A 25,980-nucleotide genomic window follows, 5' to 3' on the forward strand; every position below is an offset into this window, starting at 1 on the left:
GTGGAAAGCAAAGGGAGCTTATCAACACTCTCCCCATGCCCACATCTAGCATCTCATTTACTATAACCCTCTCTGCAATCAGATATTGTGATTACTGACACTAGTTACATCGTGGAAAAGGAGCACTGAAGCCATGTTTCTCCTGGAGAACTTGCATGGTTCCCTGGAAGCTGCAGGACTTTTCTTACTCACAGGTTGTCCAGGATGTTTCAAGGCAGACCTGGGTGTATGTGTGTGTGTGTGTGTGTGTTTGAGATGGAGTCTTGCTCTATTGCCCAGGCTGGAGTGCAGTGGCACGATCTCAGCTCATGGCAACCTCTGTCTCCTGGGTTCAAGTGATTCTCCTGCCTCAGCCTCCCGAGTAGCTGGAATTATACGCACTAACCACCACGCCTGGCTAATTTTTGTATTTTCAGTAGAGATGGGGTTTCACCATGCTGGCTGGTCTCGAACTCCTGACCTCAAGCGATCCACCCACCTCAGCCTCCCAAAGTGCTGGGATTAGAGGTGCAAGCCACTACGCCCAGCCTCAGATTTTTTATATTTTGGAGTCAAAGGCCAAGCGTGATTCTGGAGAGGCACCAGGTGGGCAGTATTCTGAGTATCCATTCCTTTGGTGGCACTTTCTGGACACATGCATGAGCCAGGTACTGTGCTGATGATTACAAGACAAATGTTCCAAGTCACAGTCTCAGGTAGAAGACAGGCCCACATTTACTACGTACTATGCAGTGTAAGTGCTTTAGTCAGTAGTCAGTAAAGAGACTGAGAAAGCAGAGACGGGACCAAGAAATTCTACCTTGAGAAGCTGAGGTTGGCATCACAGTGGGTCCCGGGACAGCAAAGGCCGTGGGAAATACTGTTAAAGAAGAGGTTTTGTCTGCATTGTCGATGCTTTTGAGGAAATTGTCACTACTCTGTAGCAGCAGATATTGGGGTCAGGTAGTGGGATAGGCCTGACCACAGGCAAAGTAAATGTGAACTGCCCAGGATACTGCAAGGCAGTTTATCTGGGAAGGCGGTAGCTGTGGCCGGGATCCATTTGCGTCTCCACGTGGAATATCTGTAATGGCTGGTAGCATATCGAAAGGAAGCTCAAGCAGCAGGGAGGCCTGGAAACAAAAGTACAGCTGTAAGGACTGGGCTTAGGAACAGAATGAACTGACTCAATGGAATACGGTAGGATTGTGGGTCCAGGGAAGCTGGGATAGGTGACAAGATAGGTTGCTGTTATGGGTTGAATTGTGTGCCCCCGACCCAAAAGATATGTTCAAGTCCTAATTCCCAGTACTTCAGAATGTGATTTATTTGGAGATTGTGTCTTTACAGAGGTAATTAGTTACGATGATGTCATACTAGAGTAGGGCAGGCCCCTAGTTCAATCTGACTGGTGTCCCTCTAAGAAAACAGCCATGTGAAGTCATAAAGACAACGAGAATGCCGTGTGAAAACATAGGCAGAGACTGGAGTGATGTGGCCACAAGCCAGAGAAACAGAAGGCACAGTTGGAGGGAGCATTGTCACAAGCCAAGCAATGCCAGCAGCTACCAGAAACTAGAAGGGCAAGGAATGCATTCTCCCTTAGAGCCTTCAGAGGAAGCATGACTCTGCTGACACCGTGATTCACAATTCTGGCCTCCAAGAACAGAGAGAATAAGCTTCTATTGTTTAAACCACCTGGTTTGTCCTAATTTGTTATTGCAGCCACAGGAAAGTCATACAGAAGGCTAAAATGAAAAAGATGATAAGAAGTATTGGCAAGGATGTGTGGAACTTGGAATCCTCTTAGATTACTGGTGGGAATGTAAGATGGTGCAGCTCCTTTGGAAAATGGCTTGACAATTCCCTACAGTGTTAAAAATGGAGTTACCATAAGAACTAGAAATCTCACACCTATGTGTATACTCAAGAGAAATGAATATATACATCTTCACATAAAATTGCTCACGAATGTTCATAGCATGTCTATTTGTAATAGGCAAAATGTGGACACAAATGGCCACTGAGGAGTGGATAAACAAAATGTGGTGTATCCATACACTGGGATATTATCTGGCAATAAAAAGGAATGAATAATAACATGCTACAACATGGTCAAACCTTAAAAACATTATGCAAAGTAAGACAGGCCAGACACAGACTATGTATTGCATGATTCTATTACTATGAAATGTGTAAAATAGGCAAATCCATGGAGACTCAATTTGATTAGTGTTTGCCCGGGACTAAGGAGAGGGAAAGTAGGGAATGACTGCTAATGGATATAGGTTTTCTTTCTATAGTAATGAAAATGTACTAAAATTAGATAGTACTAATGGATTACACCGCTCCAAAAACCATTGAATTTTATTTTTTGAAAGGGTTGATTTTATTGTTGTCAAGACAGAGACCTTGGCAGAGATGCCTTTAAGTAGAGCAAGATTATAAGGCATTCCTTCTTCCTTCAGTCATTAAACATACCTTTGTTTATTGTCTGTTACATGCTAGGTCTTCTTCTAATCTATGAGAATATAGTGGTTCACCAGCCTGACAACTTGCTTACTCCCTTGGAATTTGCATTCCATCAACAACTGAAAAAACCCCAGAAAATTATCAAGTATTAGGTCATACCAAGGTAGCATTTTTGTTATTACTCCTCAGGTATGAAATTAGTGTACAAAGTTAGAATGACCACCAGCAGTTGGTAGATAGTTTTCTCCCAAAAAGACCATGAAAGTATCCCTTCCTTACTTCCTCCTCCTTTGCTTGTCCTATTTCAAGACAAGTTTTCACTCTGTTTCCCAGGCTGGAGTGCAGTGATGCCATCATAGCTTACTGGAACCTTGAACTCCTTGGTTCAAGTGATCCTCCCACCTCAGCCTCCAAAGTAGCTGAGACTACAGGTGTGAGCCACCACACCCAACTAATTAAAAAAAATTTCTTTTCTAGAGGCTGGGTGCTGTGTCTTACACCTCTAATCCCAGTACTTTGAGAGGCTGAGACAGGAGGATAGTTTGAGGCCATCATGACTTCTCCCTTTTTGCGGGAGATTTTTTTACACATCTTCAAGAAACTCCTTTTCTAGAATGTGTGCTCAGACCTCCACACCAAACTGGAAGTTTCCAGAGAGGATGGGAAGAGTGGCTTGGTGAAGAATGGGCATAGTCAGCCTGGGCAGAGGTTTTGCTGCTTCTCTAAAGATTCTTCCAATGCTGCGACTTGTTACAGTTCCTGTCGCTATTTGGGAAGGTCTTGTGATCCTTCTCTGGTTTTTCTTCTAATGATGAATAGTTCTGCAATTTGATGAGTCATTTTTGCTTCTGTTTGTAGAAGAGGTGCAGTATATTCAGGCTGAGAAAAACAACAAGGGCCCGATGGAGGCTGCCACACTTTTTCTCAAGTTCCTGTTGGAGCTCCAGGAGGAAGGCTGGTTCCGTGGCTTTTTGGATGCCCTAGACCATGCAGGTTAGTTCATTCTTTTTAATCACAAATCACAAATCTTTTTAATCACAAATCACAAAACCTTGCTGCCTGACAATACTGTAAAAGTGAAAAGCTATTAATTTTGAAGTATCCACTTATAGTTCATGCCTCTTAGTCTGAGGCAATGTAAAGACTGTGTTTAGGCAGATGACATAATTGTTTACCTGAAACATCCAGCAAAAGAATCTGCAGAGAGATTATTGTCACTAATGGAAGAGTTTTGCAAGATTATTTGGATATAAAACTAATATACAAAAATTAGTTGCATTTCTGCCCAATGGAAGCAAACAAAAAATGTAACCCAAAATGAAGTATCATTTCTAATAATAACAATTGTAATATATTTAGGAATAAATCTAACAAAAGATGTATAAGGTCTGAATAAATGTTATTGAAAGATATTAAAGAAGTCCTAAATGGAAAAACGTACCCATCACTTAGAGAAGGAGGCTTGAGATCATAAAAAATGTCAGTTCTCCCTACATCGATCTGTATATTCAATATAATTCTAATAAAAATCCTACATACTTTTTCAAAGAGTGTGGCAAGTTGGTTCTACAATGCATATGGAAGAATTATGACCCAACAGTAGTCAAGACACCCCTAAAGAAGACAAGTTTAGTAGATTGGGGCTTTTCTTTCTACCTGTAGGCATTTGTTAGAAAGCTACAGGCATTAAGACAGTGAAATGTTGGTTCTGGCACTGACAAACTGACCATTGAAACAGAATAAAGACCCTTTAATTAGGCCCATGTCTTTATGGAAACCTGATATTATTAGACATCACTGAGAAAGGAGGATTACTGGGAAAGGAGGAGCTATTAAAAAAATAGCGTTGATAAACAGAATAATATTAAAAACCAAACAAACTCAAGCTGGACATGGTGGCATGTGCCTGTAGTCCCAGCTACTCAGGAGACTGAGGCAGGAGGACTGCCCGAGTCCAGAAGTTTGAGGCTGCAGTGAGCTATGATGCAGTGAGCTGCTGCACTCCAGCCTGGGCAACATAGGGAGACCCCTGCATTTAAAAAACAAACCCTGGGCCAGGTTCAGGAGGAATCCCAGCACTTTGGGAGGATGAGGCAGGCAGATTACCTGAGGTCAGGAGTTTGAGACCAGCCTAGCCAACTCGGCAAAACCCTGTCTCTACTAAAAATACAAAAATTAGCTGGGCGTGGTGGTGGGTACCTATAATCCCAGCTACTCGGGAGGCTGAAGCAGGAGAATTGCTTGAACCCAGGAGGCAGAGGTTGCAGTGAGCTGAGATTGCATCATTGCACTCCAGCTTGGGCAATGAGTGAAACTCCTTCTCAAATTAAAATAAATAAATAAATAAACCTTGTATTTAAAAAACAAACCCTAACTTTCATGCCAATGTGGATACAAATACATACATACATTTGTATTCCTTACATCAAGTTTATCAAAAACACTATAAAGAAAGTGAAAAAAAAAATCACAAACTCTGGGAGAAGATATTTTCAAAATATATAATCACTAAAGGATTAGTATCTAGAATATATTAAAAAGGTCTTAAAATCAATTGGAAAAAGAAAACATACCTAGAGCAAAAAATTTGGACAAACATTTCAATGAATACGAAGAATGAAAAGTGAATAAATGTATGAAAAGATTCTCAGTCCAATTAGGAATTTGGGAATTGTAGATTAGGAACACAGTGAGATAACATTTTATAACTACCAGAGAGCAAAACTTAAGTCCAACAGTGCTAAGGTTAAAGAAGATATTTAATGGAAATCTTTTTTTTTTTTTTTGAGACAGAGTCTTGCTTTGTTGCCCAGGCTGGAGTGCAGTGGCACAATCTTGGCTCACTCAACGTCTGCCTATGGGGTTCAAGCGATTCTCTTGCCTCAGCCTCCCGAGTAGCTGGGATTACAGGCATGTACCACCATGCCCAGCTAATTTTTGTATTTCTAGTAGAGACAGTGTTTCACCATGTTGTTCAGGTTGGCCTCGAACTCCTGACCTCGTGATCCACCTGCCTCGGCCTCCCAAAGTGCTGGAATTACAGGCGTGAGCCACCACGCCTGGCCAGAGATGGGGTTTTGTCATGTTGTTCAGGTTGGCCTCGAACTCCTGACCTCAGGTGATCCACCTGCCTCGGCCTCTCAAAGTGCTGGGATTACAGGCGTGAGCTACCATGCCTGGCTGGAAATCTTAAATATCACTATATGGAGTGTAAATTGATACAACTATTTTGAAAAATAATTTGATATCACCTTGTAGAGTTCAGCTGTCATGTATCCTTCTATCCAAAAGTTTCACTTTTAAGTTTGTGCCCTAGAAGAACTTATACATATATTCCAGAATATGCATATAAGAGTGTTCATAGTATAATTGTACTTACAAAAGCAAGTAAACAAAACTGGAAATTACCCTGAATGTCTTTTAAGAGGAGAATGTATACATAAATTTTATAGTATTTACACATGGTCCATTAAACTACAATGAAAAGGTGTGAACACATCTATAGATGACAACTCAGGTGAGTTGTAGAAATGTAATGTTAAATTTTAAAGAAAGAGAAACTTACATGGCATAGAATATAATATTTATAAAGCTCCAAAAAGCTAAACTTAACATATTGCTTAGGGAATCAAATATATGCAACTATAAAAAAAATTAAGGTATTGATATATTAAATACAGGGAAGCAGTGACTTTGGCAGGGAGACAGAGGGGTTGGAAAGAGAAGGCACAAAGTATTGGAATATGGTGGGTTTTTTTGTTTGTTTTTTGTTTTTGTTTTTTTGAGGCGGAGTCTTACTCCACAGCCCAGGCTGGAGTGCAGTGTTACAATCTCCGCTCACTGCAACCTCTGCCTCCTGGGTCCCAGTTCAAGCAATTCTTCTCCCTCAGCCTCCCAAGTAGCTGGGATTACAGGCACATGCCACCATGCCCAGCTAATTTTTGTATTTTTAGTAGAGATGGGGTTTCACCATGTTGGTCAGACTGGTCTTGAACTCCTGGCCTCAAGTGATCTGCCTGCCTTGGCCTCCCAAAGTGCTGGGATTACAGGCATGAGCCCCTGCACCCAGCTAGAATATGGTGGTTCTTAAATCGGATAGTGGGTTCACATATGTTCCTTTTCTTGTTATAGTCTTTATTATATATGTTACAAATATTCTGGTACATGCATCAAATATTACATAATATTTACATTTCTGTTTTCAGAGCTATGGTGTTTTCTATCAACAGAAGAATCATGAAGTTCATAAAATTGGAAAGGAGAGCTTTATTTTTCATAAAGGGTTGCAGTCTGTCTGCAGGGTGGCCATTTTGACGGGCTGGGAAGTGTAGCCTCCGGCCAGAAGCAGGAAACAGGCACTTTGAGGGTGGGAAGAGTAAAACAGGGATTTATGCTGAACAGGGTGACCAAATATTCAGTAAGCTGCAGGAGGAGTCATGAATATGAAAGTAGAAGCATGCACCTGGGCAGCTGAGCTTCATGCCTTTCCATGGCACCCATGTTCAAAAACTGGCAGTGTTAGCATGATCCAAGGGTGGAGTTTTTGGCCCTCTGATGTCAGAAGGTGAAGCAGAGGACATGAAAACTCTCACTGCACATCCTTCATAGACTGGCCAGACCCACTCTGTGGTTGGTGGTCTCTTATCAGGAAGAAATGCTGGTTGGTTGTTGTGTTGAAACTGCTAAAGGGAGGGGCAGTCAGGAGGTTGGTTGAAATCAGCAATGGAGCAAGTCTTTCCAAAGGGCTGGTTTCTGTTTCTCTTCAGAGAAAGCACTATTTCTCCACTTTGGGGATATGATTAATCTGGATATTATAAGTTATTTTAACCCTTACCAACCTGTTAGGTAAAAATAGTACTTTTAATTTTTATTTTAAAAATTGAATAAGGTTTACTATTGGAAGTCCTAGCTGGAGCAGTTAGGCAAGGAAAAGAAAGACAAGGTATCCAAATTGGAAAAGAAGAAGTAAAATAATCTGTTTGCAGATGGCAGAATTTTTTTTTTTTTTTTTTTGAGACAGAGTCTCACTCTGTTGCCCGGGTTGGATGGAATGCAGTGGTGCGATCTCGGCTCACTGCAAGCTCTGCCTCCTGGGTTCACACCATTCTCCTGCCTCAGCCTCCCGAGTAGCTGGGACTACAGGTGCTTGCCACCACGCCCAGCTAATTTTTTGTATTTTTAGTAGAGATGGGGTTTCACTGTGTTAACCAGGATGATCTCAATCTCCTGACCTCGTGATCTGCCTGCCTTGGCCTCCCAAAGTGCTGGGATTACAGGCGTGAGCCACCATGCCCGGCCAGTGGCAGAATCTTGTATGTAGAAAACCCTAAAGATTTTAGAAAAAACTATTAGAACTAATTCAGAAAAGTTTCAGGACACAAAAGCAACACCCCAAAATTAGTCACATGTCTATGTATTGACAAATAATCCAAAAAAGAAATTAAGGTAACAATTCCATTTATATAATAGCATCAAAAAGATTAAAATACTTAGGAAGAAACCTAACCAAGGAGATAAAAGATTCATACCCTAAAAACAACAAAATATTGCTGAAAGAATGAAAGATAACACAAATAAATGGACAGACATCCCCATTCATGAATTAAAGACTTAAGATGCCTGTACTACCAAAAGTGAACTGCAGATTCAATGCAATCCCTATCAAAATCCCAATGGCTTTTTTTTTTTTTTTTGCAGAAATAGAAAAATGTATCCAAAATTTATAGAGAATCTCAAGGTATCTCGAATAGGTAAAATTTTGATAATGAAGAATAAACCAGGAGGCCTCACCTCTCCTGATTTCAAAACACATTAAAAATCTGTAGCAATCAAAATGTTGTGGCACTGGCATAAAGACAGAGAAATAGTCCAAAAGAGCACCCAGAAATAAATTCTCAAGTATGTGGTCAAAGATACCAAGACCACTCAATGGGGAAAGGACAGTCAAGAGACAACATTTGCTGAAGACAGCAAATGTTGTTGGGAAAACTGGATATCCATATGCAAAATAATGAATTTTGACATTTATACCATGTGTTACAGTTCTCCAGAGAAACAAAAGCAATAGGATATATTTGTGTGTATATATGATGAGATATGTATACACATTGTTACTTACATGTATATTTTTGGAATTGACTCACGTGATCATGGAGGCTGAGATGTCCCATGATTTGCTGTCCACAATCTGGAGAATCAGAAGAGCAGTTGGTGTAATTCAGAGTCTGAAGGCCTGAGAACCAGGACCTCTGATGTCCAAGGGCAAGAGAAATGATGAGCTCAAGAAAAGAGAATTTGCCCTTCTTCTCCCTTTTTGCTCTCTTTTGGTCTTTAATGGATTGGATGATGTCTGCACACATCAGTGAGTGTGAATTTCTTTATTCAGTCTGATTCAAGTGATAATCTGTTCTGAAAACACCGTTACAGACACACCCAAAAATAATGTTTTACCAGCTATCTGGGCATCCGTTTGCCCAGTCATGCTGACACAGAAAATTAACCATCACACACTTTATACAAAAATCAACTCAAAATGCATTAAAAACCTAAATATAAGACCTAAAACTGTTAAAAAAAAAAAAAAAAAGACCTAAAACTGTTAAAACTCCTAGAAGAAAGCATAGGAGAAAAAATTCATGACATTGGAATTGGCAATGATTTATTGGATATGATATCAGAAGCATAGGCAGCAAAAGTGAAAAAATAGACAAATGGGACTCTATGAAACTTACGTGCCTCAAAGGACATAATAGGGTGAAAAGTCAACCCATGGAATGAGAGAAAATGTTTGCAAATCATATACCTGATAAGGGGTTAATATGTAGACTATATCAAGGACTCCTGCAACTCAAAGACAAAAAAATCAAATTAAAAAATAGGCAAAGGGACTGGGCGTGGTGGCTCATGCCTGTAATCCCAGCACTTTGGGAGGCTGAGGGAGGTGGATCACCTGAGGTCAGGAGTTCAACACCAGCCTGGCCAACATGACAAACCCCTGTCTCTAATAAAAATACAAATAGCCGGGTGTGGTGGCATATGCCTGTAGTCCCAGCTACTCAGAAGGTTGAGGCAGGAGAATAACTTGAACCCGGGAGGTGCAGGTTGCAGCGAGCCAAGATCATGCCACTGTGCTCCAGCCTGGGTGACAGAGCGAGACTCCGTCTCAGAGAAAAAAAAAAGCAAAGGACTTGAATAGACATTTATCCAAATATGGTATACAAATGGCTAATGAGTATATGGAAAAATATTCAGCATCAGTAATCATCAGAGAAATTCAAAGCCATTATGTGATATCACATCACCCCCATTACAATGGTTTCTATAAAAATAAAAACAGAAAATAATGTGTATAGTTGAGGATGTGGAGAAACTGCAACCCTGTGCCTGATTGGTAGGATTGTAAAATGGTATAACAGCCATGGAAAATAGTATGGCAGTCCCTCAAAAAATTGAAAATATATATCACCATATGATCCAGCAATTCTGCTTCTGGTGTATTTCCAAAAGAATTGAAAGCAGGGTATTGATGAGATATTTGCACATCCATGTTGATAGTAGCGTTATTCATGATCACTTACAAGGTAGAAGCAACTCAAATGTCCATCAGTGATGAATGGATCAACAAAATGTGATATACACATACAATGGAATATTATTCCGCCTTAAAAAAAAGAAAAAGAAAGAAAAGAAAAGGAAATCCTGGCATATGGCACTGGGCTGAGTGGAGTAAGCCAGTCACAAAAAGACAAATATTGTATTTTACCACCTATATAAATTATCTGTAAGTAGTCGGATTCATAGAAACAGAAAGAGTGGGCCGGGCCCGGTGGCCCAAGCCTGTAATCCCAGCACTTTGGGAGGCTGAGACGGGTGGATCACGAGGTCAGGAGATCGAGACCATCCTGGCTAACATGGTGAAACCCCATCTCTACTAAAAAACACAAAAAAACTAGCCGGGCGAGGTGGCAGGCGCCTGTAGTCCCAGCTACTTGGGAGGCTGAGGCAAGAGAATGGCGTGAACCCGGGAGGCGGAGCTTGCAGTGAGCTGAGATCTGGCCACTGCACTCCAGCCTGGGCGGAGTCTCAAAAAATAAAATTAAATTAAAAAAAAAAACAAAAAAACAAAGAGTGGTGGTTACCGGGAGCAGGGGTGAGGAGAAAAAAAGGAATAGTTGTTTTATAGAGTTTTACATTTGCAAGGTGAAAAAAGTCTGGATTTTTGTTTTATAACAAAATGAATTTAACACGACTGAACTGTACATTTAAAAATAGTTAAGATGGTAAGTGTTTTATCTGTTTTTTACTACAATTTTAAAAAAGAATTGAGGTTGAACATCTTATGTATGTTTGTTGGCCATTAGTATTTTTTTCTGAACTTTCTAAATATGATTTTTAAATAAATGTCTTTTAAAGGCATGTGGAATAATATTAAGTAAATTTCCCATTTACTTAATATTATCTTAGAAAAATTAGAAGGAAAGTTCCTTGGGGTCAGGAATTAAGGTTTATATTTCTTTTTGCCTTCTTTACTGCTTTCCACTGAGAAGATACATAATAAACCTGTTGACTCTGACTTTTTAAAGACAAATCAGGGATTGTAGGTGAAGTCCATGGGGCACTTTGTAAGAAAGATTTTATACTGAGATCAAAATGTAAGACTTCAAAGTTGTCCTTAGTGCTTTTTCCCAATAGATAATAAATATTGCTAGAAGGCCTAAAGCGTTGGGTGACTAAAATGAATACTGTTTTCTTTTTGAAAAATCAATGACAATTGGGGGTAATTTACAGATAGTTTTTGAATTCTACCACCATACATTCAAACATGATTTCTATGATACTAATCTCAAAGTATTTTTCAGTTGGTTTCATAACAGTCCACATTTTTTTCATTCTTTTCAGGTTATTCTGGACTTTATGAAGCCATTGAAAGTTGGGATTTCAAAAAAATTGAAAAGTTGGAGGAGTATAGATTACTTTTAAAACGTTTACAACCAGAATTTAAAACCAGAATTATTCCAACAGATATCCTTTCTGATCTGTCTGAATGTTTAATTAATCAGGAATGTGAAGAAATTCTACAGGTAAGTTAATATAAAGTACTAAAATTGGGGGAAATAATAATAACATGGGAGGTGTCTTCTGTTTTCTATACTGTTTTAGACCTGAGAAAGATCATTGAAACCCACAAAAGTACTCATAGGATAGTACCTTTTTTTTTTTTTTTGAGATGGAGTCTCGCTCTGTCACCGAGGCTGGAGTGCAATGGCACGATCTCGGTTCACTGCACCCTCTGCCTCCTGGGTTCAAGTGATTCTCCTGCCTCAGCCTCCTGAGTAGCTGGGATTATAGGTGTGCGCTACCACGCCCAGCTAATTTTTGTATTTTTAGTAGAGATGGGGTTTCACCATGTTGATCAGGCTGGTCTCGAACTCCTGACCTCGTGATACACCTGCCTCGGCCTCTCAAAGTGCTGGGATTACAGGTGTGAGCCACCACGCCCAGCCAGAATAGTACTTTTAATGTGAACTGAGTAATTTTTATGTCACAAAGTTTTTTTGAAGTTTGCCCTATTTTCAGTTAAAATCACCATAGTCTGTGAACAGTGTTTTATGCAAATTTAAATTGAACAGATGAGCAGATGAGAAAGGGCTACAGACTCTAGCAGTTAAGTGTTTAGACTCTGAACACAGATGAATTTCGTTAGAATCATAGCTCAACCACTTACTAGCGGTATGATCTTGGGCAAGTTACTTAGTTTCTCTGAATATCTATCTGTTTCCTTGTGTGTAAAATGGAAATAATAATGGTACCTTATTAATATAGTACTTTTATAAGGGTAATGAGATATGTAAATGAGATAATATATATAAAGTACTCATGTATGTCTTGCACAGAGTATGTGAACAATAAACTTTAGTTATTATGATTAGTAAAAGTCATACAAATTCCTCAACCCTGAAAAAAAAAATTGTTAGTATTTTGTTATCTGTTTCCACATATTGCTATATGCCAATATACCCATGTTGGGAATGGTTGTCAAATGATTATTTTCCTCATATTGCTGATGAGGATAGGTGTAAGAACTCAGAGGCGATGAGAAGGCTTGGCTTGACACAGTGACATCTAGTGTAAAGGAAACGATGAAGGAAAAAGTATCTTAAAAGATGTGTTGGACGGGGAAAAAACTGTCATGAATATGACCCCTTGAACCGTGATGTACAATTGCTTTAAATCAGATAGTACGTGAACTGACATTTCTTCAGTCAAAACTGATAGAGGGAAAGCTTTTGAGATAATTGATCAATAAACTACAGTTGCTTTGCTTAGATTTGCTCCACTAAGGGGATGATGGCAGGTGCAGAGAAATTGGTGGAATGCCTTCTCAGATCAGACAAGGAGAACTGGCCCAAAACTTTGAAACTTGCTTTGGAGAGAGAGAGGAACAAGTTCAGTGAACTGTGGACTGTAGAGAATGGTAAGACACTGTACCCTCCTCACAGCTCTACTTAGGGCTTCACTCATTCCAACTGGTCTCTCACATCCCATCAGAGGCGTTTTCCCCTCAGAGAGCCAGAGCTACATCTCTAGTGCGAGACCAGCAGGAAGCTGCATTCTGGGAGGGAGGCAGTTACTTGCCTACAAAATTAGTTTGGTTGCATATGACCCCTAAAAATGGACTGGGGAAAACCACTCTCATCCAGAATTAGCCCATCTGGCCCAAACGATTTGGGGAAGGCAGAATCCAAACTCCCAGTCTAAGTTTAGATTATCAGAGAAATAGCTTGAGAATTCTAGAGTTAAAGGTTCAAACTCCAGGACTTACCCCCTTTTCAGAGTAGATTTCTTGATAGACATGGCCTGGTTCTCTTACTGGAAGCCATCTGGAACTGAATCCGACGAGTGAAAGAATTGGTTGTGGTTAAGTGTCTGAACCATCATTTGGTTTTTTTTTTTTTTGAGACGGAGTCTCACTCTGTCGCCCGGGCTGGAGTGCAGTGGCCGGATCTCAGCTCACTGCAAGCTCCGCCTCCCGGATTTACGCCATTCTCCTGCCTCAGCCTCCCGAGTAGCTGGGACTACAGACGCCCGCCACCTCGCCCGGCTAGTTTTTGTATTTTTTTTAGTAGAGACGGGGTTTCACCGTGTTAGCCAGGATGGTCTCGATCTCCTGACCTCGTGATCCGCCCGTCTCGGCCTCCCAAAGTGCTGGGATTACAGGCTTGAGCCACCGCGCCAGGCCTGGTTTCTTGAAGCTAACACTCAGAGCATTGTTTCAAAGTCTGAGTTTGGTAAACATCTGAATATCTGGTCTTAGCTTTCCTAGGCTTCTTTGGATCGTAAGTTGTTTCAGAAACTGTCTATATAAATACACATCTGATTTACTGGGTCAAGAGTCAGTCAGAAATATCTGCTAAATCATGTTTCTATTTTTTTTTTTTTTTTTGGTGCATACGAATCCCTTGGAGGTCTTGTTAAAATGTGGATCTGATTCAGTAGGGCAATGCGTTCCACACTTTGAGTAATATAGCTCTAAATTACACTGGAGGCCAACTCCAAATTGAGATTTGAAACTCAAAGTGATTCTTTTAACTGTTTTAAAAGGTGAAGGGGAGTGGTTGTGAGAAATTTTAATAGAAGTTAAAAATCTTAGTGTTATGACCTTTTTGTGGAGCTTTCACCATCAACGCTATAATCAGATTATGTGAAGATTCTAAGACTTTTTTGATCTTACAAAGGTATAAAAGATGTTGAAACAGAAGATCTCGAGGATAAGATGGAAACTTCTGACATACAGATTTTCTACCAAGAAGATCCAGAATGCCAGAATCTTAGTGAGAATTCATGTCCACCTTCAGGTACCCGGCATTGTTTGTTCTTTTCCATAATGGTGCACTTCTGGTGTTTGGTGTGGTACCCAAAGTCACAGCCTTGTGAAAAGGTTTGTAAGGAAAATTAAGAAAGAAAAGAGAATTTATGTTACAATAGATACTTTTTCTGTATTTGGAATGCCATTCTCTCCTTCCAGTTCTTACACTATCTTTTTTTTCTTCTTTTTACTATCTTTTTTTCTTCTTTTACTACTAAGAAAGTATGTGCATGTCTATGGTGGAAATGCGAATAGAGTCTTCATCAAAACCTGATGTCTATGAATTCCCAAATCAGCCTTGCTTTCTAAAGAAATACTACTTCTATTTCTGAGCCACTTGCTCAATTTCCTTTTAGGACCCCTGGGCTGCCCTGCAAGTTGATGAAGTTAGTGTGCTACCCAAATGCACCCAGCTGAGAATTGAGTAGGGGCTGAGATCCAGCCTGTGCATTTGCCACACAGTGCACTGAGGGGCTGTGTCCTCCAAGAGAAGCTCCTTTTTCTCATTTACACAGAGGCACTGTGTAAGTTAGCTGTGGCCCTGTGAGGCCCCTGTATGCTTCTCAAAGCATATTTTCTTGAGGGCTTTATGAGACCAGAAAGTTGTATAATATGCCATAATAAAAATTATTTATAAAAGAGTATCAGGAAGGAAATTAGGATTAATAATGAGTGGTGTTAGAAGAAAAATGATATTAGGATAACATCATAAAGAGAAAATGTGCAGATTGCTTCTGCAACTGAATGTTACAAGTATTTTTGTTCTGTTTTGTTGTTGGTCATTTCAGAATAAAATCTGTTACCCCTTGGGAAAAAAAAGAAAAAAAAAACACAATAAAATCAATGAATATGAGTTGTTTTGAATTTTCTGACATGTGAAGATTCTTGCATGTCTTTTGTTGTTTTTTGAGATGGAGTCTCTCGCTCTGTTGTTCAGGCTGGAGTGCAGTGGCACAATCTCAACTCACTGCAACCTTGGCCTCCTGGGTTCAAGTGATTCTCCTGCCTCAGTCTCTCAAGTAGCTGGGACCACAGGCATATGCCACCACATCTGGATAATTTTTGTATTTTTTTTGTAGAGATGGGGATTTCACCATATTGGCCAGGCTGTTCTCAAACTCCTGACCTCAAGTAGATCCATCCACCTCGGCCTCCCAAGTGCTGGGATTATAGGCATGAGCCACTGCGCCTGGCTCTTACATGTCTTTTGTGTGAGGTTAATTCACTTAACCTTTTAGAAATTCTCCCTTTCTCTAAAATGGGCAGGTTAGACTCAGTAGATAATTTCCAAAGTCTTTGCTAGCTCTTAACATTTTATATGCCTACCTGTTATTGAGATAAAGCCTTTGATTATTTTTTAAAACTTCTGGTTGTGTCGAGAGAAAATATCGTTTGAGAACCTGAAGAACGACAAAGTGTTATTGTGCCCTAATATGAAATTGCTTTGAGAATCCAATGTTAACAGTTTGGTTTTCTTCAGATACCTTGGGAGGATTTGTTGCTTTTTTCCATACAGCATTGCCTTTAGTGGACAGGTTGTCTTACCCTGAATTGAGCCATTCTTGCTTTGGTTTCTCTTTGTTAGCCTTCCGTGATTTTATAAAAAATAATTCATGGTTTTTTTTTTTTTTTCCTTCTTGCCATCAATACTTTGTCATTGAGAGAATTCTGTACTTCAAATTAGTGGAAAAGAAAGAGTGGTTACCGAGAGAGGATTCTAAACTTTCTCCAGTGAGGCTTTTCTTGCTGGAGTCAGAATTTGTGGACATTAGACTGTAGCTGTTACCGTGATTCCTCAGAGCAGGAACCATTTGGTAATTTTGCTCCTTTTGTATTCCAGAAGTGTCTGATACAAACTTGTACAGCCCATTTAAACCAAGAAATTACCAATTAGAGCTTGCTTTACCTGCTAAGAAAGGAAAAAACACAATAATATGTGCTCCTACAGGTAAGCCTGTTGCCATTACTTACATCGTTTTTCTGTTTGCTTCCTTTTTTTTTTTCTTTTGTTGAATACTGGGACAGAATGGGCAAGTTTCAGTTTTTTCCTTATTCCATGTGTCTTTTGAGAAAACTGTCCTACTAATGTCCTTATGTATTTTATGGGACATGAGAAGGTAAGAAAAGTGCCCTCTGTTAGCTTGCTTTTGGGTCTTGGCTGTTTGCATGCACCTAGGAAGTAGCTTGATATTTTTTAGTCATAGTGCAAATCCTGTAACTGTTAACCCATCTACATTATCAATTAATTAGTCAGCTCAATGGTATTAGAAGAGCCAAAAATAAATGCCTTTCTAGAGAAATATCTAATATATGAGTTACATGTTTTCTTTTTTCCTTACATGTTAAAAGGTTGTGGAAAAACCCAGGTTTCAATCCTTATATGTGAACATCATCTTAAAAAATTCCCACAAGGACAAAAGGGGAAAGTTGTCTTTTTTGCAAATCAGATCCCACTATATGAACAGCAGGAATCTATGTTCTCAAAATACTTTGAAAGACTTGGGTAGGTATAATAGTTGCTTCAATTTCTTTTTCTCCAGCTTTGTGTTAATTGATGTGTTTTCTGTTTGGTTTTGAAAAACAATGATAAAAAATTATATTAGATTCAGCTTTTATATAATCCAGATGTAATTCCTTCATGGATTCCAGTCTTTTTTTGTTAGATGTACCAGAAAGCTTAAACTCCCCTGGTTTGCCCTTGTATGGGGAGTAAATAACTTCAGGGATAAATCTGACGTTTATGGGACACGTTTAACTTCTTTAGTGATTTTATAATTTATTTGATATTATTCTTTTACGTACTCTCTTCTTAGTGACTTAATATATACTACTATAAATTACAACTAGCTTGGATTTATTGATCACTTACTATGTGTCAGGCTCTGTGCTATGGACTTGCCTACAGCTATACTCCTTTTGGACTCAGGGAGAATTTAATCAGTTGATGTTCTGAGCTAGCGTTTCATATTTGTGGTTCCTTATTCACATCGTGGTTGGTAATATGGAATTTCTGTCATTTCCCAGGTATAGAGTTACAGGTATTTCTGGAGCAACAGCTGAGAATGTACCGGTGGAACAGATTGTTGAGAACAATGACATCATCATTTTAACTCCGCAGATTCTTGTGAATAACCTTAAAAAGGGAACGATTCCATCACTGTCCATCTTTACTTTGATGATATTTGATGAATGCCACAACACCAGTAAACAACACCCATACAATATGATCATGTTTAATTATCTAGATCAGAAACTTGGAGGATCTTCAGGCCCACTACCCCAGGTATCTCCAAAGTCAGATGAATACTTCGGAAGAACTATAATCTTCCTAACTCCTATTTTCTTACTCTTGTGGCCACATTGAAGATGTCCTTCTCAAGTCCCGAGTCCATATTGTACAACTCATTATGAATTTTATTTCCTTTATTCATTTGTTCACTTAGTAAATATGCATTATGTGCCTCCATGTGCCATACACTGTGTGTTAGTAAAAACAAAAAAACAAAAACCGTACTCCAGCAGGAAAGTTGTATGAGGGGCTGTGGAAACATGGTACCATTTCTCAGACATCTCATGATTTTGAATGCTCCTTACAGGTCGTTGGGCTGACTGCCTCGGTTGGTGTTGGGGATGCCAAAGACACAGATGAAGCCTTAGATTATATCTGCAAGCTGTGTGCTTCTCTTGATGCATCAGTGATAGCAACAGTCAAAGACAACCTGGAGGAACTGGAGCAAGTTGTTTATAAGCCCCAGAAGTGTAAGTTGGATCCAGTAACAAGCCCTTTGAGATTTTGTTACTCTCTGCTACCTCTAGTTCAGAGCCATCGAGACGAACACTGAACTTTGACTCTTTCTCTGTTTAGTGGAAAATATTTAACCCCAAACTTGAGTAATAGTCACATTTTTAGCCTCTCTAACTGAGCTCTGATCCCAAGCAATGGATGAACCTCAGAAGTGGCCTGTAGAGAGCAAATGTTCTTCCTCTTTGGTTCCAAAAACCTCTTATAAATGTACTAGCAATGCAGAAGAAGTGATGAGAGAATTTAGACATCAGATAGCCAAGAGCTGGGCTCACTCAGCCTTTTCCCATGCTCTGTCCCTGTGTGGTCATCACTGTTTGAATATGTATTTGATCATTTTAGTTGAAATGGAATGATCTGAATTCATTATGTCACTCCTCAAAAGATCAGAGACGCCGGGCGCGGTGGCTCAAGCCTGTAATCCCAGCACTTTGGGAGGCCGAGGCGGGCGGATCACAAGGTCAGGAGATCGAGACCACGGTGAAACCCCGTCTCTACTAAAAATACAAAAAAAAATCAGCCGGGCGCGGTGGCGGGTGCCTGTAGTCCCAGCTACTCAGGAGGCTGAGCCAGGAGAATGGCGTGAACCCAGGAGGTGGAGCTTGCAGTGAGCCGAGATCGTGCCACTGCACTCCAGCCTGGGTGACAGAGCAAGACTCTGTCTCAAAAAAAAAAAGATCAGAAAGATCAGAGACGATTTTTTAATAAGACTAACAACTGTTTATTGATGTTATTATTATGCTAACCCTGCAAGGAAGAGAGGGATACAGAAAATATATATGACTTCACCCTTGCTCTCTGAGTAGTATGTGACTGTATGTCTGAGGTAGAACAAATAGACCTGTAATAGGGAGTGGTGTAGATAAGTTCCTTTTTGAAGGCTGCTTGTAAGTAAGGAGATTGATGTACCCAATCCCAACTTTTCAGTGTCACATATGAATTTCTTTATAATCCGGTTCCTCCTGCCCTCTGAGCTTCATCGCCTTCAAATATTCATAAACCCAACCATGTTGCATTCCTCTGGGCTACTCAATCATGCCGTGTGCTTTCTCTCTCCAACTTTTGTCTGTGCTTCCTTTGTACATCACTGTGCTTTTTTTTCCTTTGCCAAGTTGTGATGGAATATATATGACTACTCTTGCTTTCTTCTTTCTTCTTCCTGTATTTATTCTACAACTCTGACTTCCCTGGAAGAATTAGGTGTTACTTTCCTTGTGTTTTGTGACACTTTGCATGTACAATTTCTTTTTTCTTTTGAGACGGAGTCTTGCGCTGTTGCCTAGGCTGGAGTGCAGTGGTGCGATCTCGGCTCACTGCAAGCTCCACCTCCTGGGTTCAAGTGATTCTCCTGCCTCAGTCTCCTGAGTAGCTGGAATTACAAGCATGTGCCACCATACCTGGCTAATTTTTTGTATTTTTTAGTAGAGACAGGGTTTCACCATGTTGGCCAGGCTGGTCTTGAATTCCTGACCTCAGGTGATCCACCCTCCTCGGCCTCCCAAAATGTTAGGATTACAGGCATGAGCCACCACACCTGGCCACACTTTACATGTACTTCTGTTAGAGAACTGCTATGGTTAGTTAGCCATGTATATTTCTCTCCCTTAAGATCACAGCCCTGTAGGAGCATGAAGTGTGTTCTTTCAACTGTCTATAATCAAAGCATGGCACATTGCAGGCAATTAATAATTAGGCTGAAATAATACACTGATAAATGGAGGATCAGTGTGAATACCGCTGGGGGCTGTGGGAGGAGGGAGACTGTCAAAGCACAGAGACAGGGTTAGATTGTGGCACTTGCAGAGACATGAGAGATGCCAGCCTCATCAGAGAAGAGGTAACAGGACAGCCACAGTAAGAAGCTGGTTAGGCCGGGTGCAGTGGCTCACACCTGTAATCCTGGCACTTAGGGAGGCCAAGGCGGATGGATCACCAGCTCAGGAGTTCAAGACCAACCTGGCCAATATGGTGAAGCCCCGTCTCTACTACAAATACAAAAATTAGCCAGGCGTGGTGGTGGGTGCCTGTAGTTCCATCTACTTGGGAGGCTGAGGCAGAAGAATCACTTGAACCCGGGAGACGGAGGTTGCAGTGAGCTGAGATCGCACCACTGCACTCCAGCCTGGGTGACAGACTGAGACTTTGTCTCAATCCAAAAAAAAAAAAAAAAAAAAAAAAGAAGTTAGTTAGTTAGACCTACACCATGAAAGACAGATGTTAGAATCAGTACAAGAAGCAACAGGGAGCCATTGCATTTTAAGCATTTGTTATATCATCTGGACCACCTGCCAGTGAGCTTGGAACCTTAGGTTTTTCAGAGGAAGTATCAAAGGCAGAAAAAGGTTTTAGAGATATCTACTTTGATCTGTCCTTCCTGAAAATATACTCACTCTTTTTTCTTTTTTTTAATGTCTCTAGTTTTCAGGAAAGTGGAATCACGGATTAGCGACAAATTTAAATGCATCATAGCTCAGCTGATGAGGGACACAGAGAGTCTAGCGAAGAGAATCTGCAAAGACCTCGGTAAGATAAATCTCATATTTTGTGTTCTCTCTACTTGGGAATAGCCATTTATTGTTCACTGTGGTCTTTTTGCATTCTCCTTAGTTCAGACAATGTCAAGAGCACATCCAGAGATTGTCTTCCTTGATTATAGGTTATTTAGGAGCCTTATATGTCCTCCTTTATTCTTTCTTTTTTTCCTTTTTAAATCCAAAATAAGTTCATCCAGACACACGCACCTGAAAAATAACCATACGTAAGTCAGTTCATTGCTTTCTCTACCTTCTAAATCAGCTTTCCCTCCTGACTTTCCTGTTTACCTGAATGAAAGCCCCATTCCTCTGCTGGCTCAGATTTATACCTAGAGGCAATCACCTAGCACATTTCCCAGCACTAAAGGAGTGCGACTAGAGATGGGCCAGGGGAAGACAGTGAAGGGCCTGGATTTGAATTTTATCCTAAAAACAGTGGGGAGAAAAGTGAAGATTTAAAACTGATTAGTGATGTAATAAAGATACCAGTGAATGACAAGGACCAAAGAGAGGCAGTGGAGATGGACTGGAGAAGGAAGGAGACACATGTGAGATGCTTCTAACTTGAGTGTTATGATTGGATGGCTAACCGGATTCGGGTGGGGATGAGAAAGGGGAGGAAGGGGCTGATTCCCCTCCAGGCGTCTGGCTTAGGCCCCTGTGTGAATGCCAGTGGGTGGTCCTGGTACCAGGACTAGAAGCATTGGCAGGTACAAGGTGAGTTTTGAGTTTTAGAGAAGTTAAATGTGACGTCTGTAAGACACCTCATGGAGTCTCTCCTTCTCTCACACATATTTTGCTTTTCTCTCCCCTTTTCTTTCACAATTGCTATTATAACTGTTTTAACAGCCTTCTAGCTGATTTTGCCCACTTCCGCTCTCTTCCATTCAACCCCTCATGAACTAGTCTTCATGAATACATTTTATCATGTCCCTGTCCTGCTTAAAAACCCTTTGCCTACAGGATAATTCTTCATGCTTCTAACCTGCAGTCGGAGCTCTGCCTGAACAACCAGGTTCTACTTATCTTTCCAATGTTATATTCTACTACTTCCCTACCTGAATCCTTTTGATTTAGCAATTTCCTGAATGTGTTCATGCATATGTTCATTCATTTAGTGCTAAGGAATGTGCTAGGTGATGGGAATACAGCATGAACCCAAAGACACAGCCCCGGGCCTCAGGGCATTTCTAGTCTGATGGTAAGGCCAAAATTAGATAAGTAATAATAATACTAAAGCAGCTGGTGTGGTAGGGATAATAAGGTGTGTTTCAGGGACAGGGAATAGCATATGCAAAGGCCAGGACACTAGAAAGAGTATGGGGACTTCCATTAGTCCTGTAGAATGCTGAAAGGAGAGTGGCCAGAAATGAGAAGCAAAAGCAAGCAGAGGCCAGAACATGGAGAGGAGCCTGTGAGCTGGAGCAGGATTTTGGCTGCAGGAACCCACTAAAGGCTTTTAAGCAGCGGAATGGTTTCTCATCTGCAATTTTGCAAACTCCCTCTAACCACTGGGTAGAGAATGGGGTAGAGGGAACAAGGCAAGAGGAAGGGAGACCAGTTTGGAGGTTGTCATATTATCCAGCAGCACAATGATGTGGTCTGAATTGGGGAAGTAGCAAAGGATGGAGAGATGGTGACGTGAGTTTCTATTTTCTTACTCCTCCCACCTCAGGTACCTTGCCTTTTTGCAAAAGGCTACTTAAGACTATTTCATGGAGGAATACCCTGTTTGCAGAGAGTAAGAAAGAAAATTAGGCCGGGTGCAGTGGCTCACGCCTGTAATCCCAGCACTTTGGGAGACCAAGGCAGGCAGATCACCTCAGGTCAGGAGTTCAAAACCAGCCTGACAACATGGTGAAACCCTGTCTCTACTAAAAATATAAAAATTAGTCAGGCTTGGTGGCACACTCCTGTAGTCTCAGCTGCTTAGCAGGCTGAGGCAGGAGAATCGCTTGAATCCGGGAAGCGGAGGTTGCGGTGAGCCAAGATCGCACCACTGTACTATAGCCTGGGCGTCAGAGTGAGACTCTGCCTCAAGAAAAAAAAAAAAGAAAGAAAAGAAAATGAAAGGGTGAGGCCTGTTTATAACCTAAATGACCATATGACACAGTGACAAACTTTTTTTTTTTACAGAAAACTTTTCTCAAATTCAAAATAGGGAATTTGGAACACAGAAGTATGAACAATGGATTGTTACAGTTCAGAAAGCATGCATGGTGTTCCAGATGCCAGACAAAGATGAAGAGAGCAGGATTTGTAAAGCCCTGTTTTTATACACTTCACATTTGCGGGTATGTTCCTCCTTTTAAGAGTCATATTCTGGTCGCAGCACCTACTGGGAGTGGCACCCTGGAAGCCAAGATAACAACTTCTTATCCTGTCCTCAAGAGCTCGCTTAGGAACCTTTCCAGAAAGTTCTTATGAAGCAAACTCCAAAAGTTTTCCCATTCAGCAGCATCTCAGTTTACTTTCTGAAATTTCACACTGCAGGCAACAGGACTGAAATAAAGGCTCAGATTCTATGCCTTGCCTCTAGCATTAACTGACATGGTTGGAAAAAATTGGGTGATGATGAGAGAACATTATTCCAGATACAAGATCAGTCCAGTGACAGCCATCTTTAAAGCTCAGCAAGTGGAAAGTTCATTGCCATGTCTTGAAGCACACATTTCTTCACCTTTGGTGACTCCCCATGCTCAGAAATCCAGGTTCTCTGGCTAACCAAGAAGTTAACGAACTATAGTGACAGCTATCACCTCTGCTTATCCAGCCATTGAAAATATATTCAAATACATTCAATTAGCATGCATTTGTAGAATTTCAGTTAGCTTGGTTGAACATTTGATGGAGGTGGTCAGGGCTATCATTTTGGAAGATGCAATGAGAATGTAGTGATGGCTTCAGATGTATATAGAAATTAAGTGAAATGTCGGAATTATGAGGCAGGTTGATGTAGAAGCTGATTTACTTTCATTATTGTCTTTTAATTTTGATATGTGTTTTTCATGTAGTTTTTCTTTTCTAAGGTAAAATTCAATAATCCAAAGTGATGATAATTAATGTTACTAGCTAATTGAGATTTTTTTTTTTAACACTATTTGGTTCAAAGATTTTGTTACAGAACTGTTAGAGGCCATTCATTTTTAAAAAGCTAAGTTGGTGGGAGGCTGAGACGGGCGGATCACAAGGTCAGGAGATCGAGACCATCCTGGCTAACACGGTGAAACCCCGTCTCTACTAAAAAATACAAAAAACTAGCCGGGCTTGGTGGCGGGTGCCTGTAGTCCCAGCTACTTGGGAGGCTGAGGCAGGAGAATGGCGTAAGCCTGGGAGGCGGAGCTTGCAGTGAGCTGAGATCCGGCCACTGCACTCCAGCCTGGGCGACAGAGCGAGACTCCGTCTCAAAAAAAAAAAAAACAAAAAGCTAAGTTGGAATAGATTTGAAAAGAAAAGTTTTCTTAAAACTAATTCTTTAAATACAATGAATTGAACTTGAGTACAGTGAATGTGTTGACATTGGAAGCATATTGAGACAGTTTTTACTTTCAACAGAAATATAATGATGCCCTCATTATCAGTGAGCATGCACGAATTAAAGATGCTTTGGATTACTTGAAAGACTTCTTCAGCAATGTCCGAGCAGCAGGATTCGATGAAATTGAGCAAGATCTTACTCAGAGATTTGAAGGTGGGTGATGTTTTCAGAGGAGGAAGCCACAGTAGCATTCTTGGTGACTGGAATGGCAAAACAAACATGTATTGTATTTAACATACATAAACTTGGGGAGACTTCGGGAGTTGTCCTGGATGTAGGAAGATGGAGATAGTAGGACTATTTAGGTTCAGTGAAATCTAGTACCTATGGAAAGAGTCTGTTTCTTATACCATTCCCTATTTAGAAGAAGGAAAAACAGGATTTGCAAAGGGTGTTTCCCATATGGTTCACAGACAGTAGCATTCTTTTTGTTTAACGTTCTTTTTTAGTAATTTTATAAAGGTTTAAAAAATATGAAAAAGTGTTTTAATGATATTAAAAAGACTATAATTTATATGTACTTTTTTTTTTTTTTGAGGTGGAGTCTTGCTCTGTTGCCCAGGGTCAAGTGCAGTGGCTCAATCATGGCTCACTGCAACCTCTGCCTCCTGGACTCAGGCAATTCTCATGTCTCAGCCTCCCAAGTAGCCAGGAATGCAGGTGTGTGCCACCACACCCAGCTAATTTTTGTGTTTTTAGTAGAGATGGAGTTTTGCCATCTTGGCCAGATTAGTCTCGAACTCCTGACCTCAAGTGATTCACCCGCCTCTGCCTCCCAAAATGCTGGAATTACAGGCATGAGCCACTGCGCCTGGCCTATATATATTTTTACATAAAGAGGAAACCAAAATGGCACATAATCTCACCCCTGCATATGATTAAAAAATAGATATTAAACAAAAAAAAAAGTTTTCCTTCTCCCTGTTTTGAATTCTTTTCCCAAAGGTAATTACTGGTAATTTGGGGTATTTTTTGGCCTATACCTAAGTATTTACTTACTGGTAAATACTTACTGTATATACTTACTGGTACATACGTGTAACCAGTGCTTTGCTGGTAAATATTTAACAACCCACTAGAGAAAAAAATGTATGCATATATATGTACATAAGCTTATTTTTTTTATATAGAGGAGGTATGCAACCCACAATTTATAAATAATAATAAAAATAGACTATTCTTTATTATAAAATCCATGTAGCCAATTAATTCTCACAGAATGCTTTTGGTGGTTTTTGCAGATTTTTTGTATCCATGGCCAATCAAGGATTGCAATGACAAAGAAGTGTGGTTCTTTCTGATATGGTTGTTACTATATAGTTTCGTTAATGTTAGAAGATAAAAATGAAACAACAAAGGTGTATGTTGGAACTTCACTCATTTGCCAGTGATGCAAGCAATTTTTTGCTGAATTGTATAATAGTTTTTCAAAAACCGGGAGACTGTTTCTCAATATTTTGTGCTATTCACAATGTAATTGCTAAATTTAATCTGTATTTTTTTTTGTCATGTTCATAAGTCTAAACTCTCAACATAAATTAAGCCAGACATGGTGGCTCACATTTGTCACCATGGCACTTTGGGAGGATAAGGTGGGTGGATTACTTGAGCTCAGGAGCTGGATATCAGTCTGGGCAGAATGGCGAAACCTCATCTCTACAAAAAATACAAAAATTAGCTGAGCATGGTGGTATGCTCCTGTGGTCCCAGCTACTTGGGAGACTGAGGTGGGAGGATCACCTGAGCCTGGAAGGCAGAGGTTGCAGTGAGCTGAGATTGCACCACTGGA

At 40.3% G+C, this 25,980-nt stretch overlaps 1 protein-coding gene across 1 annotated transcript in view; it reads left to right on the plus strand.

Annotated features, from left to right (window-relative positions):
- DDX58 (DEAD (Asp-Glu-Ala-Asp) box polypeptide 58) overlaps positions 1-25,980 on the plus strand; it is a 78,266-nt gene that overhangs the window by 28,669 nt on the left and 23,617 nt on the right. The window contains exons 2-12 of the mRNA XM_011948654.1: positions 3,310-3,444; positions 11,350-11,531; positions 12,778-12,925; positions 14,187-14,306; positions 16,158-16,265; positions 16,667-16,820; positions 17,342-17,600; positions 17,914-18,076; positions 20,538-20,642; positions 22,790-22,947; positions 24,209-24,344. Of these exons, the coding sequence (XP_011804044.1) occupies positions 3,310-3,444; positions 11,350-11,531; positions 12,778-12,925; positions 14,187-14,306; positions 16,158-16,265; positions 16,667-16,820; positions 17,342-17,600; positions 17,914-18,076; positions 20,538-20,642; positions 22,790-22,947; positions 24,209-24,344 (1,668 nt within the window). The remainder of the gene's footprint in view (positions 1-3,309; positions 3,445-11,349; positions 11,532-12,777; positions 12,926-14,186; positions 14,307-16,157; positions 16,266-16,666; positions 16,821-17,341; positions 17,601-17,913; positions 18,077-20,537; positions 20,643-22,789; positions 22,948-24,208; positions 24,345-25,980) is intronic.

This window comes from Colobus angolensis, unplaced genomic scaffold, assembly GCF_000951035.1.
Source record: "Colobus angolensis palliatus isolate OR3802 unplaced genomic scaffold, Cang.pa_1.0 Scaffold281, whole genome shotgun sequence".
Lineage (NCBI taxonomy): Eukaryota > Metazoa > Chordata > Mammalia > Primates > Cercopithecidae > Colobus > Colobus angolensis.